Consider the following 18211-nt stretch of genomic DNA (forward strand, 5'->3'; position numbering starts at 1 on the left):
AACACTTCTCCAAATAATATTTACTTTTAAATTCAGAATAATTTATTCTAATGAAAGTGTATATACTGTATACGTCTTTATGTGCATGTTTGTATTAAAGTGTGTTTGAAGGTAACAGTTTCCTGTACCCCAGCACACGACAGGATTGATGCTGAAATTTATCTTTAATCTTGCAGGTGTTTGTCTCCTCTGTACATGGAGGGAGGAGTCTCGTTCATCAGCGCTGACGTTCTGCTGATATATATGGAGAAAATCACAAATATCTCTTCTGATTTGTCACTCAAGTTGTTTGATGATTTCTTTGGTTAATTCTAATACGGTAACAGAGAGTGTGATTGGTCTCTCTCTCTCTCTCTCTCTCTCTCTCTCTCTCTCTCTGTAGAGGGTTGTAATGATCCAGTGTGTTCAGTCTATGAGGGAATAGTGGAGAACTTAACACGGACTTCTCATTATTCTCAACCAGACTGTGTGTACAGTAGAGGATTATGGAGATCTGTCTCGCACTAATTTTTCTGTCATCTGTAGTAATGACCATCACTGCTGGTAAGTACACACTTGGTGATGAAACAAATATTGTCAACAAATAAGAATAAAATATTTATTAAGTACATTTCTACCTTTCTGCTTTTTTCCACTGTTTCTTATGCACCAGATGTGAATGTGAGGTTGGTGAATGGTGGCAGTCCTTGTTCTGGTAGAGTGGAGGTTCTTCATGATGGTCAGTGGGGAACAGTGTGTGACAATGACTGTGATCTGACAGATGCTGCAGTGGTGTGTAGAGAGCTGGGCTGTGGAGATCCTCTGGGTATTGTTAACTTTGGATCAGGATCAGGAGCGATCTGGATGGATGATGTGCATTGTAATGGATCAGAGTCCTCGCTGAAAAACTGTACATCAAATGGATGGGGTGTTCATAACTGTTATCATTCTCTTGATATTGGAATCATCTGCTCAAGTGCGCATCTCAAAATATTCTGTTATTACATCACTCTTCGGGTCAAAGTATATTTTAGAATTTGAAATTCAAATGTTTCAGGATTGTTATTAAATAATTATTTTTTTAAAGTTGCATTTTGTATCATATGCTTTATTCTCTGTCTCATATGTTTTAGATGTGAATGTGAGGTTGGTGAATGGTGCCAGTTCTTGTTCTGGTAGAGTGGAGGTTCTTCATGGTGGTCAGTGGGGAACAGTGTGTGATGATGGTTGGGACATCACAGATGCTGGAGTGGTGTGTAGAGAGCTGGGCTGTGGAGATGCTGTACAGGTGCTTCATATGTCTCACTTTGGATCAGGATCAGGACAGATCTGGATGGATGATGTGAGCTGTAATGGATCAGAGTCCACACTGTTGAACTGTCAATCAAGAGGATGGGGCGTACATGACTGCAATCTTAACACAAATGCTGGAGTCATTTGCTCAAGTGAGCTTTTCTAAATCTGTCATGTTGCTTTCTACATCATAATTGGGATCCAAAGATATATTAATATACAGTATTTATTGCTTATTATCTATACTCGTTATATCAATTCATTGTTCCTTTGTCTGTCTAATTGTTTCAAACCAATCAGATCTTAGTGTGAAGTTGGTGAGTGGTGACAACCGTTGTGCTGGTCGAGTGGAGGTTCTTCAGGGTGGTCAGTGGATTACGATGTGTGGTAGTGTTTGGGATCTGACAAATGCTGAAGTGGTTTGTAGAGAGCTTGGCTGTGGTAAGCCTCTGGGTATTGCTCACTTTGGACCAGCATCAGGACCAATCTGGACAGAACAAATGCATTGCAATGGATCGGAATCTACACTGAAGAACTGTAGATCAAGTGGATCCAATGTTCAATACTGTGGACATCATCACGATGCTGGAGTAATTTGCTCAAGTGAGTTTTTACATCACACTATGGGTCAAACGATGTGATGTTTTATTAACAAAGTTCGGGATGAGCACGTACAGATAACTAGCCTGGCTGGCTTGCTATGACCAATCTCACCAATCAGATAATTAACTTGGCTTGCTTTTCATGACCAATCTCACAAATGAGATAACTATCCCGGCTGGTTTCCTATAACCAATCTCTCCAATCATCCTTTTAGCTCAGGAGAAAACCCCTACAAATAGACAAGGTATCTTACCCCGTTCTCTCAACATTTTCGCAGGAACCCAACTCCTAATCATCAGCCCGTTTTTACCGCAGTATAACAGGGCAACAACCCAAGTCCGGGCACGTACCGTTCGAAGGAACTAACAAACTCATACTCTCCGTCCCTAATTATCCGTCCCTTATTATCCTTACTTATAATCTGCAAAGCGAACTCATGAAACTTTATCAATGAAATTCAAATATTTTGTGTATGTTATCAACATAGAAAAGTTGTTTTTATCTTACGTCTTTCATTTCCCTGTTTTTTATGCACCAGTTTTAAAAGTGAGGTTGGTAAATGGCGACAGTCCTTGTTCTGGTCGAGTGGAGGTTCTTCATGATGGTCAGTGGGGAACCGTGTTTGGTGATGGTTGGGATCTGACAGATGCCTCGGTGGTGTGTAGTGAGATGGGCTGTGGAGATGCTGTACAGGTGTTAAATGGTGCACACTTTGGACGAGGATCAGGAAAGATCTGGATGAATGATGTGGACTGTATTGGATCAGAGTGTACACTGAAGAACTGTACATCAAGTGTTAGTGACTGTGATCATGATAAAGATGTCGGAGTCATCTGCTCAAGTGAGGACATCATTTTATATAATTTTTAATATAAATGTTATATTGTCTTTTGTCATTTTTGGATTTTGTATCTGTTTTATATATATCAGATGTAAACGTGAGGTTGGTGAATGGTAGCAGTGCTTGTTCTGGTAGAGTGGAAATTCTTCATGGTCGTCAATGGGGAACTGTGTGTGATTTTAGTTGGGATCTGATAGATGCTGCAGCGGTATGTAGGGAGCTGGACTGCGGAGAGCCCGTACAGGCTTTGCATGACGCTCACTTTGGACAAGGATCAGGTCCAATCTGGTTGGATTATGTGCGATGTAAAGGCTCAGAGTCCTCACTGAAGAACTGTGTGGCAAATCAATGGGGGGTTCATTACTGCTCCCATATTCGTGATGCTGGAGTTATGTGCTCAGGTGAGTGAGATCATCTCATTAAAATGCATAATTCATACTAGTGAATTATTAGTGATAAGCGATAACAGTATAACCTATTAAAAACATTTCTAAATGTCTTTTATTTTTATTTTTGCCTGAATTATCATTTACTTAAAAAGCCACAAAATTCACTGACTTGTTATTTCATAGTGTTTTTGTCCTCTTTGTTGATCGTTTTGTCTATATAATCAGATGGCTTAAACTATGGATGGTCAAGATTTGTTGCTGGTTCTCATTTGTGCTCGGGAAGAGTAGAGATGTATTATGGAGGAAGATGGGGCACAGTGTGTGATGCAGCGTTTGATGCAGAGGTTGTGTGTAGAGAGCTGAACTGTGGGGTTCCTGTACAGCTGCTGGGAGCAGATGCATTTGGTGAAGGAGAGGGACACGTGTGGACACAAGACATTCAATGTAGAGGAAACGAATCTCATATAAACTTGTGCCCACAATTCTTCAAGACTTCAAGCAAGAAAAACTGTTCCCATGACAATGATGTGGGAGTGATTTGTTCTGGTGGAGTATCAATATTTGATTTTCTCTTTTATTTTATACAAATTAATTCATAATTAATTCAGCTTTATATAAGCTGACAATTCTCTGTCCAGGTTACAAAGCACCAAGACTGGTGAACGGCTCTGATATCTGTTCTGGTCGAGTTGAGCTTCAGTACCTGGATGAGTGGGGCACAGTGTGTGATGGGTGCATGAATATGAGAGCCGCCAGTGTTGTCTGTAGACAGCTGAATTGTGGGATTGCTGTGTCTGTTGTTGGAGTGGACTGGTTTGGAGAGGGATCTGGTGAAATCTGGGCTGATGTGTTTGATTGTCAGGGGAATGAAACACAACTCTCACAATGTTCAGTCTCTTCATGGAGTCGAGCTGAATACTCTCATAAACAAGATGTTGGAGTCATTTGTTCTAGTGAGTCAACTTCACTCTCTCAATAACATGATGAGAATGTAAAACTTATTTTGGTACAATTTGAGATCTTCTCTTCAGATTCCTCTCTGTCTCTTCATGATGGTGGTGTGAGGTTGTCTGGAGAGAGAGAGTGTGAGGGGGTGCTGGAAGTTTACATTGATCAGGTCTGGAGGAGAGTTCTGCTGGACTCATGGAGTGTCACTGAATCCTCTGTGGTCTGCAGACAGCTGGGCTGTGGCTCTGTGCTGAACTTCTCTGGCTCCTCTTCATCCAGTGCTGAACACAGTCATGAGTGTGTGATGGGCTTCAAGTGCTCTGGGACTGAACATCATCTGAGGAACTGCAGCAGCTCTTATCAAACTCTCAACTGCAGCTCCACACAACACCTGTCAATCACCTGCCTTGGTCAGAATGACAATATCTAATTGTATTTTAATTCTATATCAATTAGCTTGTGTATAATAACTGTTTTTCTCTCTATATGATCTCAGGTGAGAGGTGGATCAGGTTGGTGGGATCTGGTGGAGATTGTGCAGGGAGGCTGGAGGTTTTTCACAAAGGCTCATGGGGAACAGTCTGTGATGACTCCTGGGATATTAAAGATGCTCATGTGGTGTGCAGACAGCTGCAGTGTGGAGTGGCTCTCAGTGATCAGCCAGTACCAGCCTGGTTTGGTCCTGGTTCTGGACCCATATGGCTGGATGATGTGAACTGTGAGGGGAATGAGACGTCTCTGTGGAACTGCTCTTCACGGGTCTGGGGAGATCATGACTGTAACCACAAGGAGGATGTTGGAGTCGTGTGCTCAGGTTAGGAGTGCAAATGGAGTGAATTTATTATTTGATTATTTTAATTATTTCTAGTAAAATACAATTTCTTCACAGCCCATTTTGTAGATTATATCATAATACGGCATTTGTTTGGTTACAGTTGTGTAAGTTTACATAACTAGTTCATTTTGGTTCATTTTGGTTTACTTCCTGAATTCCAGGCTGAAGAGTAATTACAAATATCTTTCCATCTAGAGTTTAAAGAGATCAGGTTAAGTGAAGGCTGTGAAGGGAATGTGGAGGTTTTCTACAATGGATCTTGGGGTAATGTTTGCTGGAATCAGATGGACAGAGACACAGCGAGTCTGATCTGTCAAGAGCTCAACTGTGGAAGATCTGCCAGTGAACCCAGTTCTTCAAAAAATGGATTGAAGACTCATAACTGGCTGGATAAACTTAAATGTCGATCACATGACTCCACTTTATGGCAGTGTCCATCTTCACTTTGGGCACAGAACGACTGTGGTCCAAGTGGGATTGTCAAAATCACCTGTTCAGGTAAGAAAGTCTTTACTACATATAAGTCTCAGTGATCGCGGTTATTTTAAATGATTTTAAAACCCACTGACATCAGACTAATGTTTTTGAAAAAAGATCTTAGCTCAGACATTTCAAAAATTAAATATAAAAAATAATGTCCTTTCCAGCCCTGTATTAATATGTTTTAATTTCAGAGAAGGAAACCCATCAGTCTCCTCGGAGTCGTCTGACATGTTCTACCTCACCATCTCCACACCAGAGGCAATGTTCAAGTATGTTTATATGATAAATATCTGTTTTGTTTATTTGTATTGCACATGCAAATCACAGTGTGAGTTTCAGTGTGATTGTGTTGCTGTAAATGATGTGTGTGATGTAGAGAATATTCCTCTCAGACTGAGTGGAGGTGAAGGCAGGTGTTCTGGGAGGCTGGAGGTGTATCATAACTCTGAGTGGGGTTCAGTCTGTGATGATCTGTGGGACATCAGAGATGCTCAGGTGGTCTGCAGGCAGCTGGGTTGTGGAGCAGCATTGAGTGCTGATGGGAATGAAGCGTTTGGTGCTGGTGAAGGTGTTGTGTGGCTGAACAGAGTCGAGTGCAGAGGGACTGAGATTCACCTGTGGGACTGTCCTCACGTCCTGAAAAACCACACTGACTGCTCACACAAAGAACGTGTTAAACTCATCTGTACAGGTGAGAACAAAACACTGAGTGATATATTGATTATAATTTCAGCAGTTTATTTATTGTTTGTGTTTGTTTTCCGATTTACAGATTTGTCTGCGTTCACAACTCCAGCCACAACAACAACACCAACTTCTCTTCCACTGATGTCAGAGTCTCTCTTCATTCCTCCAGTGGTTGTGATTGTTCTGGGAGTTTTGCTTTTATTGCTCTTAGTGCCGCTGCTGATACTGATTCAACACAACAGTGTGATGAGGAGAGGTACACACATCCACAAATCACATAGAAGAACATCTCTTCAGCAAATTAACCAAATGAAGTTTTGTAAAAAAGTTACACGATTGTCCTATTTTAAACCAGGAGTGTGCATAAGTGTTGTGCATAAACATGTGCAGTGTTTTATCCAATTTTCACTTAATGCAGGGTTCACTGGAAAATGTGGCATCGGTTTAATCAAGAAAATTAATGGGAGGTCCATGTTATAAGCGATGCTAAAAGTGAATTGTGCTGGATATTTATTCTCATTAAGTCTAAATGCATATGCAGTTTGCGGACTTCACCAGCTGGGTCATTCAAAATGAAAGTCCTAAATTTGGAACCACAGTGGAACATAAAATGATGTCACTGACCCCAAGTAATCACACTTTTCCCCACTTGCATGTTTCACAAAACGTCCTTTTCCCTGCCTGATAAACGTATGATGTAGCACTGTGCTAACGTGCCGCTCTTAAACAGGGCCATTTGTATTATTTTTTTGTGTCATCAGTCATGTGTTATGAACTGACAGAAGGTTTGTGTGTTTACACTCACAGCTCTCTCTAAGAGGAGACACTGGACTCAGACTGAAGCTGTGTATGAAGAGATTGATCACAGACACATAAACAGACACTTCACACAGAGAGGTGAGTCTTTAGGTCTGTTGTTAAACCAATTGAAATAAAAAGATTAATGCATATTAAAGCCAGTGTTTCTTGTGATTGTCATGTCTAGTGTGCAGGTCATTGTACGTTTTGGGTTGTTGATGTGTGTATTTAGCTGAATCTGTAGTTTAGAGTCTATCAGACAGCTGATGTTAGTTTATTATTAGTTTTTGTATAACCTCCTGCTTCAAACCACAGAATTCCTCTCACAAAACCACAGAGCTGCAGGTGCATGTTACAGATGTTTTTGTATGTGTCAGTTCGAGCGTTGTATTAGATGCAATGAGTTTTTTTTCTCTAAATGTCTGGAATGAGTTCATGTGAGGTTGTCCATGTCTTCAGAGCACAGTTAGTAAATCAATGTTTTACTTGTATGTATCTACTGATATTCATGGATTTTCTTGTCTTGATTTTATTATCAAATGTGATCTAAGATCCACTGCAAATAAGGGTTTAGGCTGTTTGAACCTATTAATAAACAGGTTTGTGATTTTTTTTTTTGCTCCTCTTTGCAGAACGGCATTCTGGGTATGAAGATGTTAATGAACCTTTTACAGGTTAGAGAACTGATGTGTCTATGTAAAACAAGACCTAAAATATTTAGATGTACATTTTTAATTAAGAAATATACAAAGTGAAATTTCCGTATTCGACCACTGAATGAATTGGCACAATTCTCAGAAATACTGTAATTTACACTTCAGTTCTCAATCACATTGCATTTGGGTTTTTTTCTGCAGAAGAAGACATCTGTGTATATGACAATGACGTCTTCACTGGCAGCCCCCTAAAAGGTCGGTGACTTTGTTAACTATCATATGATTTAAAATGTGAACATGTTGAAACGTATGAACCTATACAAACATATTTCTGCGTTTTACTTTTTGAAGCAAAACAGGTTAAAAAAGTCTCACTGGGGTACTATAATGATGTCGACAAAGATGAACCGACAGCAGATATTGAAACAGGTACTGTCCCGTTTTTAGCAATAACCATTTTAAATACTGCTAAATAGTGGGTATGGTTAAATGCTTTTGCAATTATGCTGGCCAAAGATAACAAATAGTGAATTTTTTAAAGGTATGGTCTTATAATTTGACGTGTGTAGGGGACATTCCAGAGAATTACGATGATGTCATCATTTTAAGACACAACATTGACGGTGTAAATGGTGAGTTGAACAGTATTCAATGTGCTTAAACATCTATTGAAGATGCATTTATAACCCTAGACTCCTCGTGGCTTTTTCAGGTGTTGTTCATTAATATGGTACGATGGCACTAGACTAAAGTGCATTGAGAAGTACAATGTGATATATTTTTGTTTGTCTTTTGTTTTTTATGTTCCAGATGGAGTTCAGGAAGAGTATGATGATGTGAGGCATATCGGTGCAGATAAGAGTGGAATGGAAGAAGATTGTGAGACAGGTAAAACAATGTTGTGAGAGACAGAGGTGCATTATAAAGTACAATGTGATATACGTTTTTGTTTCTCTGTCTTGTTTTCATATACGTGTCAGGAGTTCAGGAGGAATATGATGATGTGAAGAATGTCAGATTTGTCAAACCTGTTAGGTAGGTTTATTACTGATAATCCTATTAAATCTTTTTTTCAATTAAATTTGATATTAATATGTGATTGTGTAATAGTCACTAACTAAATTGGTTCACTTTAAAGCTTGGTGTAACTACAACAGTAATGCAATTTGAATTTGCTTTTAACAGACCATGAGGATGTGGGGGAGGAGTCAAATAATTTGACTTAATGACCACAACCACTGCACATGTTTATAAAATCTTATTATTTTTCAGTAATTCAGTGTTGCTACTTACTTGTTAGTGCTTTATTTTTCAGACATTAAGGACTGGTTTCACAGACAGGACTAACCCTTAATAAAAATCGGAATATTTAAGTTATTTTTATTCAAATGCCCTAGCAAAAAACATAACTGGTGTGCATCTTGATGCGAAACAATAGCACGGACATATTTTAAGAATTTTTAGGATTAATTATCATTTCAGTGAAGACAACTCAAACATTCAGTTTAGTCTGGGACTAGCCGTAACACTTGTCTGTGAAACCGGGCATAAATACTCCATATACCTAAGATTACATGCAAAATATGTACACCTTATTTTAGCTTATAATTTTCACATTATATTCAGTGCACTTTAAACCAAATATTGATTAATATATGTAGGTTTTATTTACAAAAAATATGTATGTGTGTATTTTGTAAGTATATTGTTACTTTTATTAATAAACACAAACATGAGTCTTATTCTGTTGTTTGAATTATTTGGGCTGAGCATTAAATTTCTGCAGCTTTATCTGCAGGTTGATATACAGTTTATGTTGATATTGAACATGCATTTACTTTCAGTGCTCTTTGGTCTAATGAACAAACCAAAGATTTGTCTCATTTTTGGTTTTATTTACAACAAATACTAACGATCGACAAAGAGGTTTGCAATGACTGTACACCCATCCAAATGGCTCAGTTTTTATTTGCCCTCCATACCCGAGAGGCTGTGTCCTTTGGCTGACCTCAGGAGGGCTGATCATAATTTACTTATTTCTGCTGAGCTTGAATCTTCTGCAGTAACAGCTCCATCTGAATGTTGAGGTTAGGCTGACCCTTCTTGGTTTTTTTATTCAACAACTGATATGTGGCCATTTTCTTTTCCTTGTATTTTTTCACTGCTTCTTCCCTCTGAGCTTTATTCTTTAAGAAATCCTGCAAAAAACAGGCGTACCATGCATCAGTCATTTGCCAAAGAATATAATAAGTAATGAATGTGTATGTTTGAGATAACGGGTCTTCCTCAATTTCATTATATACAAGTGATATATTAAACACTAGGAAACCATAGGCTACACAAGTTTTCAAATGTTTTGTCTGATGTTGTGTGTCATGATTAAGGACTTTCACTGCTTCATTCATTTCCTGGATATCCTTAAATTATCTGTTTCTTCTCCACCTCACCTCTCTTTTTTGTTCTCGCTCCTGCTTTATCCTTTCATATTCTTGCTTTGTCTTCTGGTATGATGAGACATTCTTCTGTTTTCTTTGCATGAATTGGGCTTTGTGGGAGCTGTAATGACAGATTGCATTGTCAATACAAAAGGTATTTTTGTACAAACTACATACACCCTCACATACAGCACAATTTACACTTTAGAAAATGTACAACTTGTTAATTATTGTTAAATCTACAATGTTCACTGAACCTACATACCAAACAGCTCATATAGATAAATAAATAAATAGTCATAACATTGTGAACTTTTTCAGCACCTTGCAGACTGTTTTGAGATCCCTGCTTCAGATGAACGAGTTTGATCAGCAGAGATGTCAGGTGTTGTGTTTGAATCATTTCTCCCAGAAGTAGATCCCACAGTAAAGGTCTGCTCCTCTTCTGCTTCACTATCCACTGCTCTTCCTTTCACTCTCTTATTCTTTTGCTCTTGTTCTTCTTCTTCTAATCGTTCCTTCTCTGCCAAGTAAAGATGTTTAAGGTGCTCTGGATATTCCTCATGTAACTTCACTTTTGAATGTTGCATTTTCCATTTCTCCTTGCGGAGAATTTTGTTGTATTGCTGCTTTATTTTCTCCTTTCTTTTCAACGCAAATCCCTGACCTGAGGAACCACGAAACATATCAGAACAGTTGTTCAAAAAATAAGTTAGATTATTCTGGTACATTCAATTGGGACAATGTATATTACTGCAAAATAAATTTAAACAAAATAAATTTTTACTTTACTCGAAAATTTAACTGTCAGCTACTCACCCTCTTTTAGGCTCCCGTCAAAGAATTTGTTTTCATGAACCCATTTTCTTTTCCCTTTGGCGTTGTATGACGGACCAACATGTGCAAAATTACTTTTAAAATGTTTTCCTTTAATACTTTTCGCGTTTTTTTGTATAGGTGCCATGTTAAACGTTTTCGACACACTTGTATGTAGACAAGCGCCTGTTCACGTGTAAACTAAAGACGCGCAGTGATGACGTACAAACGACTTAAGGCATTAATAATCGACACCAAAACATCGCATGAGTTAGTCGCCATTTGTGTTGAGGATAAAACCGTCGATTCGCTATTCAACAAGACATTAGTGGGACACTCAACATGGCCAGTGCCTTGGTCGTTCAAATGAATCGTATCCTAATTCAAGATTTGATTACTTAAGTCTAAAATACCCTAAACATGTCAACATCCACAGCTCACGTGAAGATTTCGCTCTTTTCTGTATTTGTAAGTAATGGCGTTTAATAGTCTTCCAATCGATGCGTTAAAGATGAAAATGGATGAAGCTGTCCGCTTTCTTTCCATATCTTTAAGCATCGCGAATGCACACACGGTGGACTTTTACACGCGTGATGTTTGGAGCACGTTCATATCAGCGAGTCCGGATGAAGTTCTGTCTGCTATTAATTCCAGTGTCCGCGCGGGGGCGGCAGAGGGTAATGTCACATTTAGAAGCTTATTATAGTTTTTATTTTCTTTATTGTTTACATAACATAATTGTTTTGTTATTGTCGTTGCTTTTAGGAAAGAAAAACACTACATTTGGTTTCTGCAATACAACAAAGAAGTTGGTAGATGTGTCAGCCATACTGATGGCAGCCAAAGAACACAGCCTCTCGGGTCTGGAGGTCTGCATGCAGGTCGAGGAACTGATGCATGATCTGAAACTGATGAATGAAGACATTGTGGCAGGTAACAGATCACGATCTTATGTCACATTATGTATTATACCATATTTAGATAGTTCATCCGACTATCATATTCATAATCACAATCACGTGTGATACAAAAGTCGTTTTCTATAATGTGCATAGGAGAGAGATTGGACCGATGTGTTGTACCTGGTGAGTTTATGAATTGTAAGAAGTCCCATGAGGTACGGGCAATGTCAGAGGTCGTGAATGGTTTGGCCAAATGTTGCAAAGTGAAACAGGTGAGAAAATGCAAAAAAAGAAGAGAAATGCAATTCCGACACAAAACATCTCTCATATTTTATTTTTGTCTCTTTCAGGTTATAGATGTTGGTTCGGGTAAGGGTTACCTGTGCACCTTTCTGTCCGTGCAGTTTAACCTGCAGGTGTTTGGAATCGACTCCTCCAGCACCAACACGCATGGAGCACAGGAGAGAAACCGAAAGCTGAAGAAATTTTCCAAAGACTATAAAAAACACAGCAGAGCCACGAGAAACCAAGAAGTTCAACATTCAAATGATGGAGATTATAGGACTGAAAAACACAGTAACACCGATCAAGAAGTCGGGTCCACTAACGGTAGTACTCCGGCTCAGTCCTGTGCTTCTCAAGACCAAGTCACCACTGATGTATCTTCTAAAAAAGCCATAGAATGTACAGCAGACACGAACGATTGTGATGGAGACGGCTTCTTTAATATGCTGTCCCCGGATGTCGTAGAGGACAACTCGCCTCGTGTTCATCCCAGCCAGCTGAGCGAGGAGGAGAAAGAAAGGAGAAAGAGGGAGAATCTGGAGAGGAAGACTCGTGAAGGACTGCGCAGTGGCAGCGACGACATCCTCTTTTCACCTCTGACCTCGTATGTCACTGCAGAAACTGAACTCAAGACACTTATCACAGAGCTGGAGGTTAGAGGACATCTTTGTTTTTTCTCTCTTTCTTTTTCTCTTTTACTGTCACTTTTTGTTATATTTCTTGCTCTGGAAAAACCCAGGATGCCGTTCTGGTTGGCTTGCACACATGTGGAGATTTGGCTCCGAGCACCCTGAGGATGTTCAGGGCCAAGCAGGAGCTGCGAGCGGTTTGCAGTGTGGGCTGTTGCTACCATCTGCTCTCTGAAGAGTTTGATCCGGATCGACAAGGTAACAGCATTTCCTGTCACATGTGCACGTGTTTATTTTGTGGTCTCTGTCAAAACAGATTTACAGGTCTTCAAACAAGATGCGACATGTGTTCTGCATTGCTCATCTCTGCCTAATGTTTTTTGCTGTTAAGGCTTAGTCTCACATTCTAGTAAGGGTGCCTCACTGAGGACTTGGTGCTTGTCCCAAAAGAGCATATGGTTTCTGTCTTGGTGTCTCTCTCTCTCTCTCTCTCTCTCTCTTTTAGATGCACCAAATTAAATGCACATCAAATACAGCACAAATACACATTCAAGTAAAGTATTTTACTATAGGGTCATTTTTGTTCAATGTTAAGACAAACATGTTTTGACACACTTGACTTGATACACTTATTCATAAAATGTGTAGTGTTTCTAGTTATAAAGCACTTTTTATTGATACGTTTATCTTCGTCTGTTGGTCAGAGTGTGCAGATGGTGTGTGTGGTTTCCCCATGAGTCAGTTTCTGAAGGACCAGGCTTGTTTCTGTGGTCGAAATGCCAGGATGTCTGCATGTCTCGTAAGTCTGGCTTGGGCGTCACAAGAACATCTCACATCGACCACACGTCTTCACCCACATTTACCACTCCATGCAGAGCTACCATGCAAAAAGTGTTATAACACGTCACACGCTATAAATACGGAATGTGTTATGTTGCGGAATAGATAAACATCTGTAGAATCTATCTGCTTTTGAAGTGCAAGCAATTGAAACCTTGACACTGTGGACGTTTTTTTTAGCTTGTCTTTGGAAGCAAGGCTTAAATAAAAAGCTTTAGGTTTAGTTAAAATCTTGTGTAGATGTAAACACAGAAAAACAGTTGATGTATGTTTTACACACGTAATGTACACATTGCTTGCAAAAGGTTTCTAGTGCATGTCATGTTTATGACTTTCTTTGCAGTTCAGATATTCAGCCATGCCTTATAAATAATCATAACTCGTAAATCATATTATTATTCTTATCAAAATGCTCAATTCAATAACTTGACGACTTGACGTTTTGGTGTCTATCAGGCTCTGGAGAGGGTTTCTGCTGGAGGAGGGGTGAGTACTTGTTATATCATATATCATATTATATGTGAATCTGTATGTTCTGGTTACTTATCTGGAAGAGCATGCAGCTTGCAAAAGCAACACCACATGTTCAAATCCCTGTGAACATACACAATAAAACATGGAGCTTAAAATGCATAAATGTAAATATCGATGGGAAATTTACACTGGTGGGCTGTATAAAGAGTGTGGTCAGTGTGATGAGAGCTGTTTCAACAGCCGATTGCAATGAGTTGGTTAGGCTTGAATGCTAGACCTTGAAACATGACTATGCATATTCATGTAATGTTAATCCAATTCTTACAAATTAGTTCAAGTTTAGAGGTACAGTCTCTGTGTTGCTTTCTGGATGCCTGATTATTTATCAAACAATAAAGTCATGGAAAATATTGCGCAATATGTTGTGAATATACACCCGTCGTTGGCAGAAATAGCACAAACATCTTCATTATGTAATCGGTAAGTAAAACCATATTTGTGAGAAATGCTGTTAAACCGGTTAAGTCAGTTTTATGGAGTGATTTGCACATGTTGTGAGGTTTTGAAGCTCTGAAATTCATTGATTTTCAATGAATTTTTTTGATGCAGCGTTGTGATTGGTTGGCTCTGTCTGTTACAGCTGCGGATGGAGTCGCTGTTTTTTAGGGCGGTTCTTCATGTGATTTTGCGGGATCACTATGATTCCTTTAAAAGGTATCTATCATGTGCAGCCGTGCCCTTACGGATAAAACTTCCATTTTGTGTCATTGATGTGCAAACTCAAAATTTCTTTATTTATTGTAAATGTGTTACGTTGCTCTATAGTATATTTGATTATAGTGTATTGTAGATGATTTGTCAATCTTTGTTTAAAGAAACTTTGTCAGCGACTAGTTCAATGTGGGAAGAAAATCAGATTGTTATCCTGGCTGTGAAAAACATCCAGAAACCCTGATTAGCCATTTCTGTACGAAACACACATATCGTGACACATATTGAGCCTCCTTACTCATGTTATTACTGTACCAAACATCACGATTTGCCAAGTTTCCAGAAGGTTTTGGAACACTTGAGTAGAGGATGAAGAAGGTGCAGATTACCTCTTAGCCTTCCTTCCTTGTGCAGAGGCTGAGAGATGTTTATCAAGATATTTGACTACAGATCTGATTCAGTGGTGACTAATGCTTATGACTCAAAACTCCTCCCGTTTTAAATGGATTTGATAAAGTTATGTGAGTCAAAGCTGAACGTTTGCCATAAAATGCCAGAACAGACATGCAAATTTCTCCCACGTATTGTCAACATGTTATTTTAAGATCTAAGCTATTAAAACTCTGTTAAATGATTTGGTTTAATGAATTTTTTAATAGATACATGATCTGATAAGTGACTTTTAATGTGTTTTGCACATTTTCAGTGAGAAGCGGGTTGGGAATGTGTATTCTAAATCAACTTCGTTTGTGGACTACGTCAGGCGAGCACTCAAGAAACTGGATCTGGATGATACTAAAGTAATTACACTTTGATCTCTTGTTACCTTTGATATCTTCTCAATCTGCCCATATTCGGCCACGTTAACCACAATGAAGTTAATGAAGTTAAACATTACTTGATTGTATTTGACGCCTAGGAAAGCATGGCTCTCCACTCTTTAGTGAACAGTATTTTTCCTGGGTTTTTTTCTGTTTTTCTTTACTCAAGCTACCAGACGATGTCATTCAGAACTATCATGAGCGCTACAGCCACAGGATGAATGAGATGGTTGCTTTTAACATGGTGAGTATCTCATGAAGAAAGATGTATGTACTGCATTATTCAGTTTTAAAGGGATAGCTCACCCAACATAGAAATTCTGTCAGCATTTATTCACCCTCATGTTGTTTTAATCCTGTATATGACTCTGTCTTCTGTGGAACATAAAAGAAGATATTTTGAGAAATGTTTTGTCCAAACAATGAAAGTTAATGAGAGCATACCAACATTTTCTTAAGTATCTTCTTTTATGTTCTGTAGTAAAGAAATTCATACAGGTTTGGAATGGCATGAGGGTGAATGATGAAAGCCATTTCATTTTTGGGTGAACTATTCCTTTAACTCTAAATCAATCCGTCTCACTTTGTTTTTCATCTTCCTCAGTTAAAAGTGACTTTGGCTCCTTGTATAGAGGGTCTCATACTCCTGGACCGGCTTTGCTACTTGAAGGAGCAGGTAAAAAATATCTGTATAGACAGATACACATTAGGTTCAGTTGTAAAAGGAGGTGTAAAAAATAAACAGCCGATGTAGAGGTTTGACCTGACGCCTAGTAGAAAGGTACATAAAGTGATGTTAACCACCCAGAATCTGGCTTTGTGCCTATTTGGCTCTTAAATCCTCATTTAATTTTAATATTTTTGTTTTCAGCTTTACATATAGCACATATTTTGTGACCACAGCAAAGATTTCCCCTATAAACAACTTATCCTCCTCGCAGCATAAATACCATCACACGTCAGCCGTAAATATCAACTTCACAACAGTCAAAAGAACATGCGGTTTTCAAAAGTTAACTGTACTGGGGATAGCTGTGATTTATTGCTTGTATTGTTCATTTTGTGATACGCTTGGTGAAGATCTGAATTTCATTTCTCCGGCTTAGAGTAGTTTGGAGGTTTCGAGTTACAACCCAGTTTCCGTCAAGCCCACTGGCCTTTGAACATGAAACCTCAAAGCCCCTCGCGAGAACAGTGTCTGCAGTGTCGGGCTAAACCATATGTGAAACAATTTAGGGCACGAGAAAATCATTTTTGTTTGTAGTCTGAAACAAAGTGTGCAAGTTTCTCAGGGGGTCATTTCAACATGGACTAACAGAGTTCAACTATCAGTCAAGTCAAGACTCTAAAATCATTTCTTTAGGTTTTTTACAGCGGTCTATGATTTGTATATATGAAACTTTAAAGGGCTCGGCAACATGATATGGTTTTTCATTGATGGCTCTGTAAACTTCAGTACCCACATGGGGTTCAGAGTCTATTTCACCGTTTGCCCTATGGAGAATTTAATCCTTATAAACCGTTTCATAACACAGGATTCTGAGGCTGCTGGCAAGTATATTAACATGCTCGGGTCAGCGATTATAGAGAGCTGCAATATGGATTTTGGATCGAAACAAGCTGTGCTACACTAAACCTGATTATTGGACCCGATCGAATCTATTTTTATAACTATTTGTTAACTATTTATGCTCACCTACATGTTGTTCAAAATATGCATATTTCCCTTTTCTTCTAAAGAACACAAAAGAAGATATTTTGATAAATGTCTCAGTTGTTTGTGTCCATATAATTTTAAGTAATTGGGGGCCAGTGCTGTTTGGTTACCAACATTCTTCAAATTGTCATCTTTTGTATTCTGTTGAAGAAAGAAAGTCATATAACGTTGACACGATGTGAGTGAGTAAATGATGAAAGAATTTTTGGGTGAACTATGAACTAATAATGACATCATACCATATAACGTGGCCTATGTGAATATAATACTGTACAGCCATATATGCAAAACTAATCCCATACACTTCATAAAACCTGACGTAATCCCTGATTCTATATTAAGAAACACCCCATGTACATACTTTTATGTTACTTTAACCCAAATCTATATGGTAACATTTGTTTTGTTTTACAGGAGAATGTTTCTCATTCTGCGCTGGTTCAGCTCTTTGATCCGCTTCAGTCGCCCAGATGTTATGCGATTGTTGGTATAAAGTAGACCAAAGCTGTTATGCCTTCCATCCATCCAGTGTTCTTTGTATTTAATTTATGATGTAATAAAACAATACATTTTCGTTATCGTTAATATTAGCATTTCCAAATAAACTCTTAAACATTTTAAAACATCACTTCTGGTTTGTGTGGCTTTTCGACACAATGGTTCACAGTACTTTATTTTTTTCTATTGGATCCAAATGTTTAGTTAACCAGCACACCTGGCTTTGTTGTTCTTCAGGTCTGTTTAGTTATGATGTATGGCAGTTTACGGCAGAAAGTGATCTAGCCATCCCTTTGGATAGCTCAAGAACTCAATGAAATGTAGAATGTGGCTTTTAGTGCTGAATCTTGCGGCTGGTTTATAAATCAGTCATTTAATGGGTTCTAGTAGTCAGTGACTGAACTGTATAAGAACCTAAGACGACATGTGTTTCCCTTTACAAAACAGTCCATTAATATTAATCAGACATTAAGCTTTTTATTATTTCCAGCCCGTCCACACAAACCGTTTTCCCCGCTGGGTGTGTTGTAGTTTATATTAATAAATGAAACAAACACTTTTTTTCTTGATT

At 38.6% G+C, this 18211-nt stretch overlaps 3 protein-coding genes across 3 annotated transcripts; 2 read left to right on the forward strand and 1 right to left on the reverse strand.

The window, feature by feature from the left end:
* The first annotated feature begins 354 nt into the window (after positions 1 to 354).
* Positions 355 to 9254, forward strand: LOC130421237 (scavenger receptor cysteine-rich type 1 protein M130-like). The gene is made up of 22 exons (XM_056749019.1): positions 355 to 543; positions 653 to 955; positions 1113 to 1424; positions 1573 to 1875; positions 2414 to 2716; positions 2806 to 3117; positions 3331 to 3651; positions 3744 to 4058; positions 4137 to 4463; positions 4550 to 4867; positions 5084 to 5386; positions 5563 to 5640; positions 5748 to 6062; positions 6144 to 6314; positions 6866 to 6955; positions 7489 to 7530; positions 7714 to 7767; positions 7864 to 7941; positions 8082 to 8144; positions 8323 to 8400; positions 8493 to 8547; positions 8698 to 9254. Exons 1-22 carry the CDS (start codon positions 486 to 488, stop codon positions 8702 to 8704), a joined length of 4206 nt encoding a protein of 1401 aa, XP_056604997.1. The 5' UTR covers positions 355 to 485; the 3' UTR covers positions 8705 to 9254.
* Positions 9255 to 9386: 132 nt separating this feature from the next.
* On the reverse strand, positions 9387 to 11037 carry ccdc59 (coiled-coil domain containing 59). The gene is made up of 4 exons (XM_056747815.1): positions 10767 to 11037; positions 10272 to 10614; positions 9960 to 10068; positions 9387 to 9710 (listed from the first exon to the last, which is right to left on the reverse strand). The coding sequence occupies exons 1-4, from the start codon at positions 10909 to 10911 to the stop codon at positions 9546 to 9548; spliced, it is 762 nt and encodes a 253-aa protein (XP_056603793.1). The 5' UTR covers positions 10912 to 11037; the 3' UTR covers positions 9387 to 9545.
* Positions 11038 to 11227: 190 nt separating this feature from the next.
* mettl25 (methyltransferase like 25) lies at positions 11228 to 17770 on the forward strand. The gene is made up of 12 exons (XM_056747812.1): positions 11228 to 11440; positions 11529 to 11696; positions 11819 to 11937; positions 12016 to 12603; positions 12690 to 12837; positions 13284 to 13378; positions 13876 to 13905; positions 14534 to 14607; positions 15311 to 15404; positions 15595 to 15669; positions 16030 to 16101; positions 17557 to 17770. The coding sequence occupies exons 1-12, from the start codon at positions 11239 to 11241 to the stop codon at positions 17638 to 17640; spliced, it is 1749 nt and encodes a 582-aa protein (XP_056603790.1). The 5' UTR covers positions 11228 to 11238; the 3' UTR covers positions 17641 to 17770.
* The last annotated feature ends 441 nt before the right edge of the window (positions 17771 to 18211 follow it).

The sequence above is a fragment of the Triplophysa dalaica genome, chromosome 5 (genome assembly GCF_015846415.1).
Source record: "Triplophysa dalaica isolate WHDGS20190420 chromosome 5, ASM1584641v1, whole genome shotgun sequence".
NCBI classification, from domain to species: Eukaryota; Metazoa; Chordata; class Actinopteri; order Cypriniformes; family Nemacheilidae; genus Triplophysa; species Triplophysa dalaica.

Coding starts and splice junctions, on each gene's coding strand:
- ccdc59 (XM_056747815.1), bottom strand. CDS start 10,911: ATGGCACCTATACAAAAAAACGCGAAAAGTATTAAAGGAAAACATTTT. Junction 10,615..10,766: donor TGACGGGAGCCTAAAAGAGG/GTGAGTAGCTGA, acceptor GTGGTTCCTCAG/GTCAGGGATTTGCGTTGAAA. Junction 9,711..9,959: donor AGCGAGAACAAAAAAGAGAG/GTGAGGTGGAGA, acceptor TGTTTTTTGCAG/GATTTCTTAAAGAATAAAGC.
- LOC130421237 (XM_056749019.1), top strand. CDS start 486: ATGGAGATCTGTCTCGCACTAATTTTTCTGTCATCTGTAGTAATGACC. Junction 4,059..4,136: donor TGTTGGAGTCATTTGTTCTA/GTGAGTCAACTT, acceptor TCTTCTCTTCAG/ATTCCTCTCTGTCTCTTCAT. Junction 4,868..5,083: donor TGTTGGAGTCGTGTGCTCAG/GTTAGGAGTGCA, acceptor CTTTCCATCTAG/AGTTTAAAGAGATCAGGTTA.
- mettl25 (XM_056747812.1), top strand. CDS start 11,239: ATGGCGTTTAATAGTCTTCCAATCGATGCGTTAAAGATGAAAATGGAT. Junction 11,938..12,015: donor AATGTTGCAAAGTGAAACAG/GTGAGAAAATGC, acceptor TGTCTCTTTCAG/GTTATAGATGTTGGTTCGGG. Junction 12,838..13,283: donor GTTTGATCCGGATCGACAAG/GTAACAGCATTT, acceptor TCTGTTGGTCAG/AGTGTGCAGATGGTGTGTGT.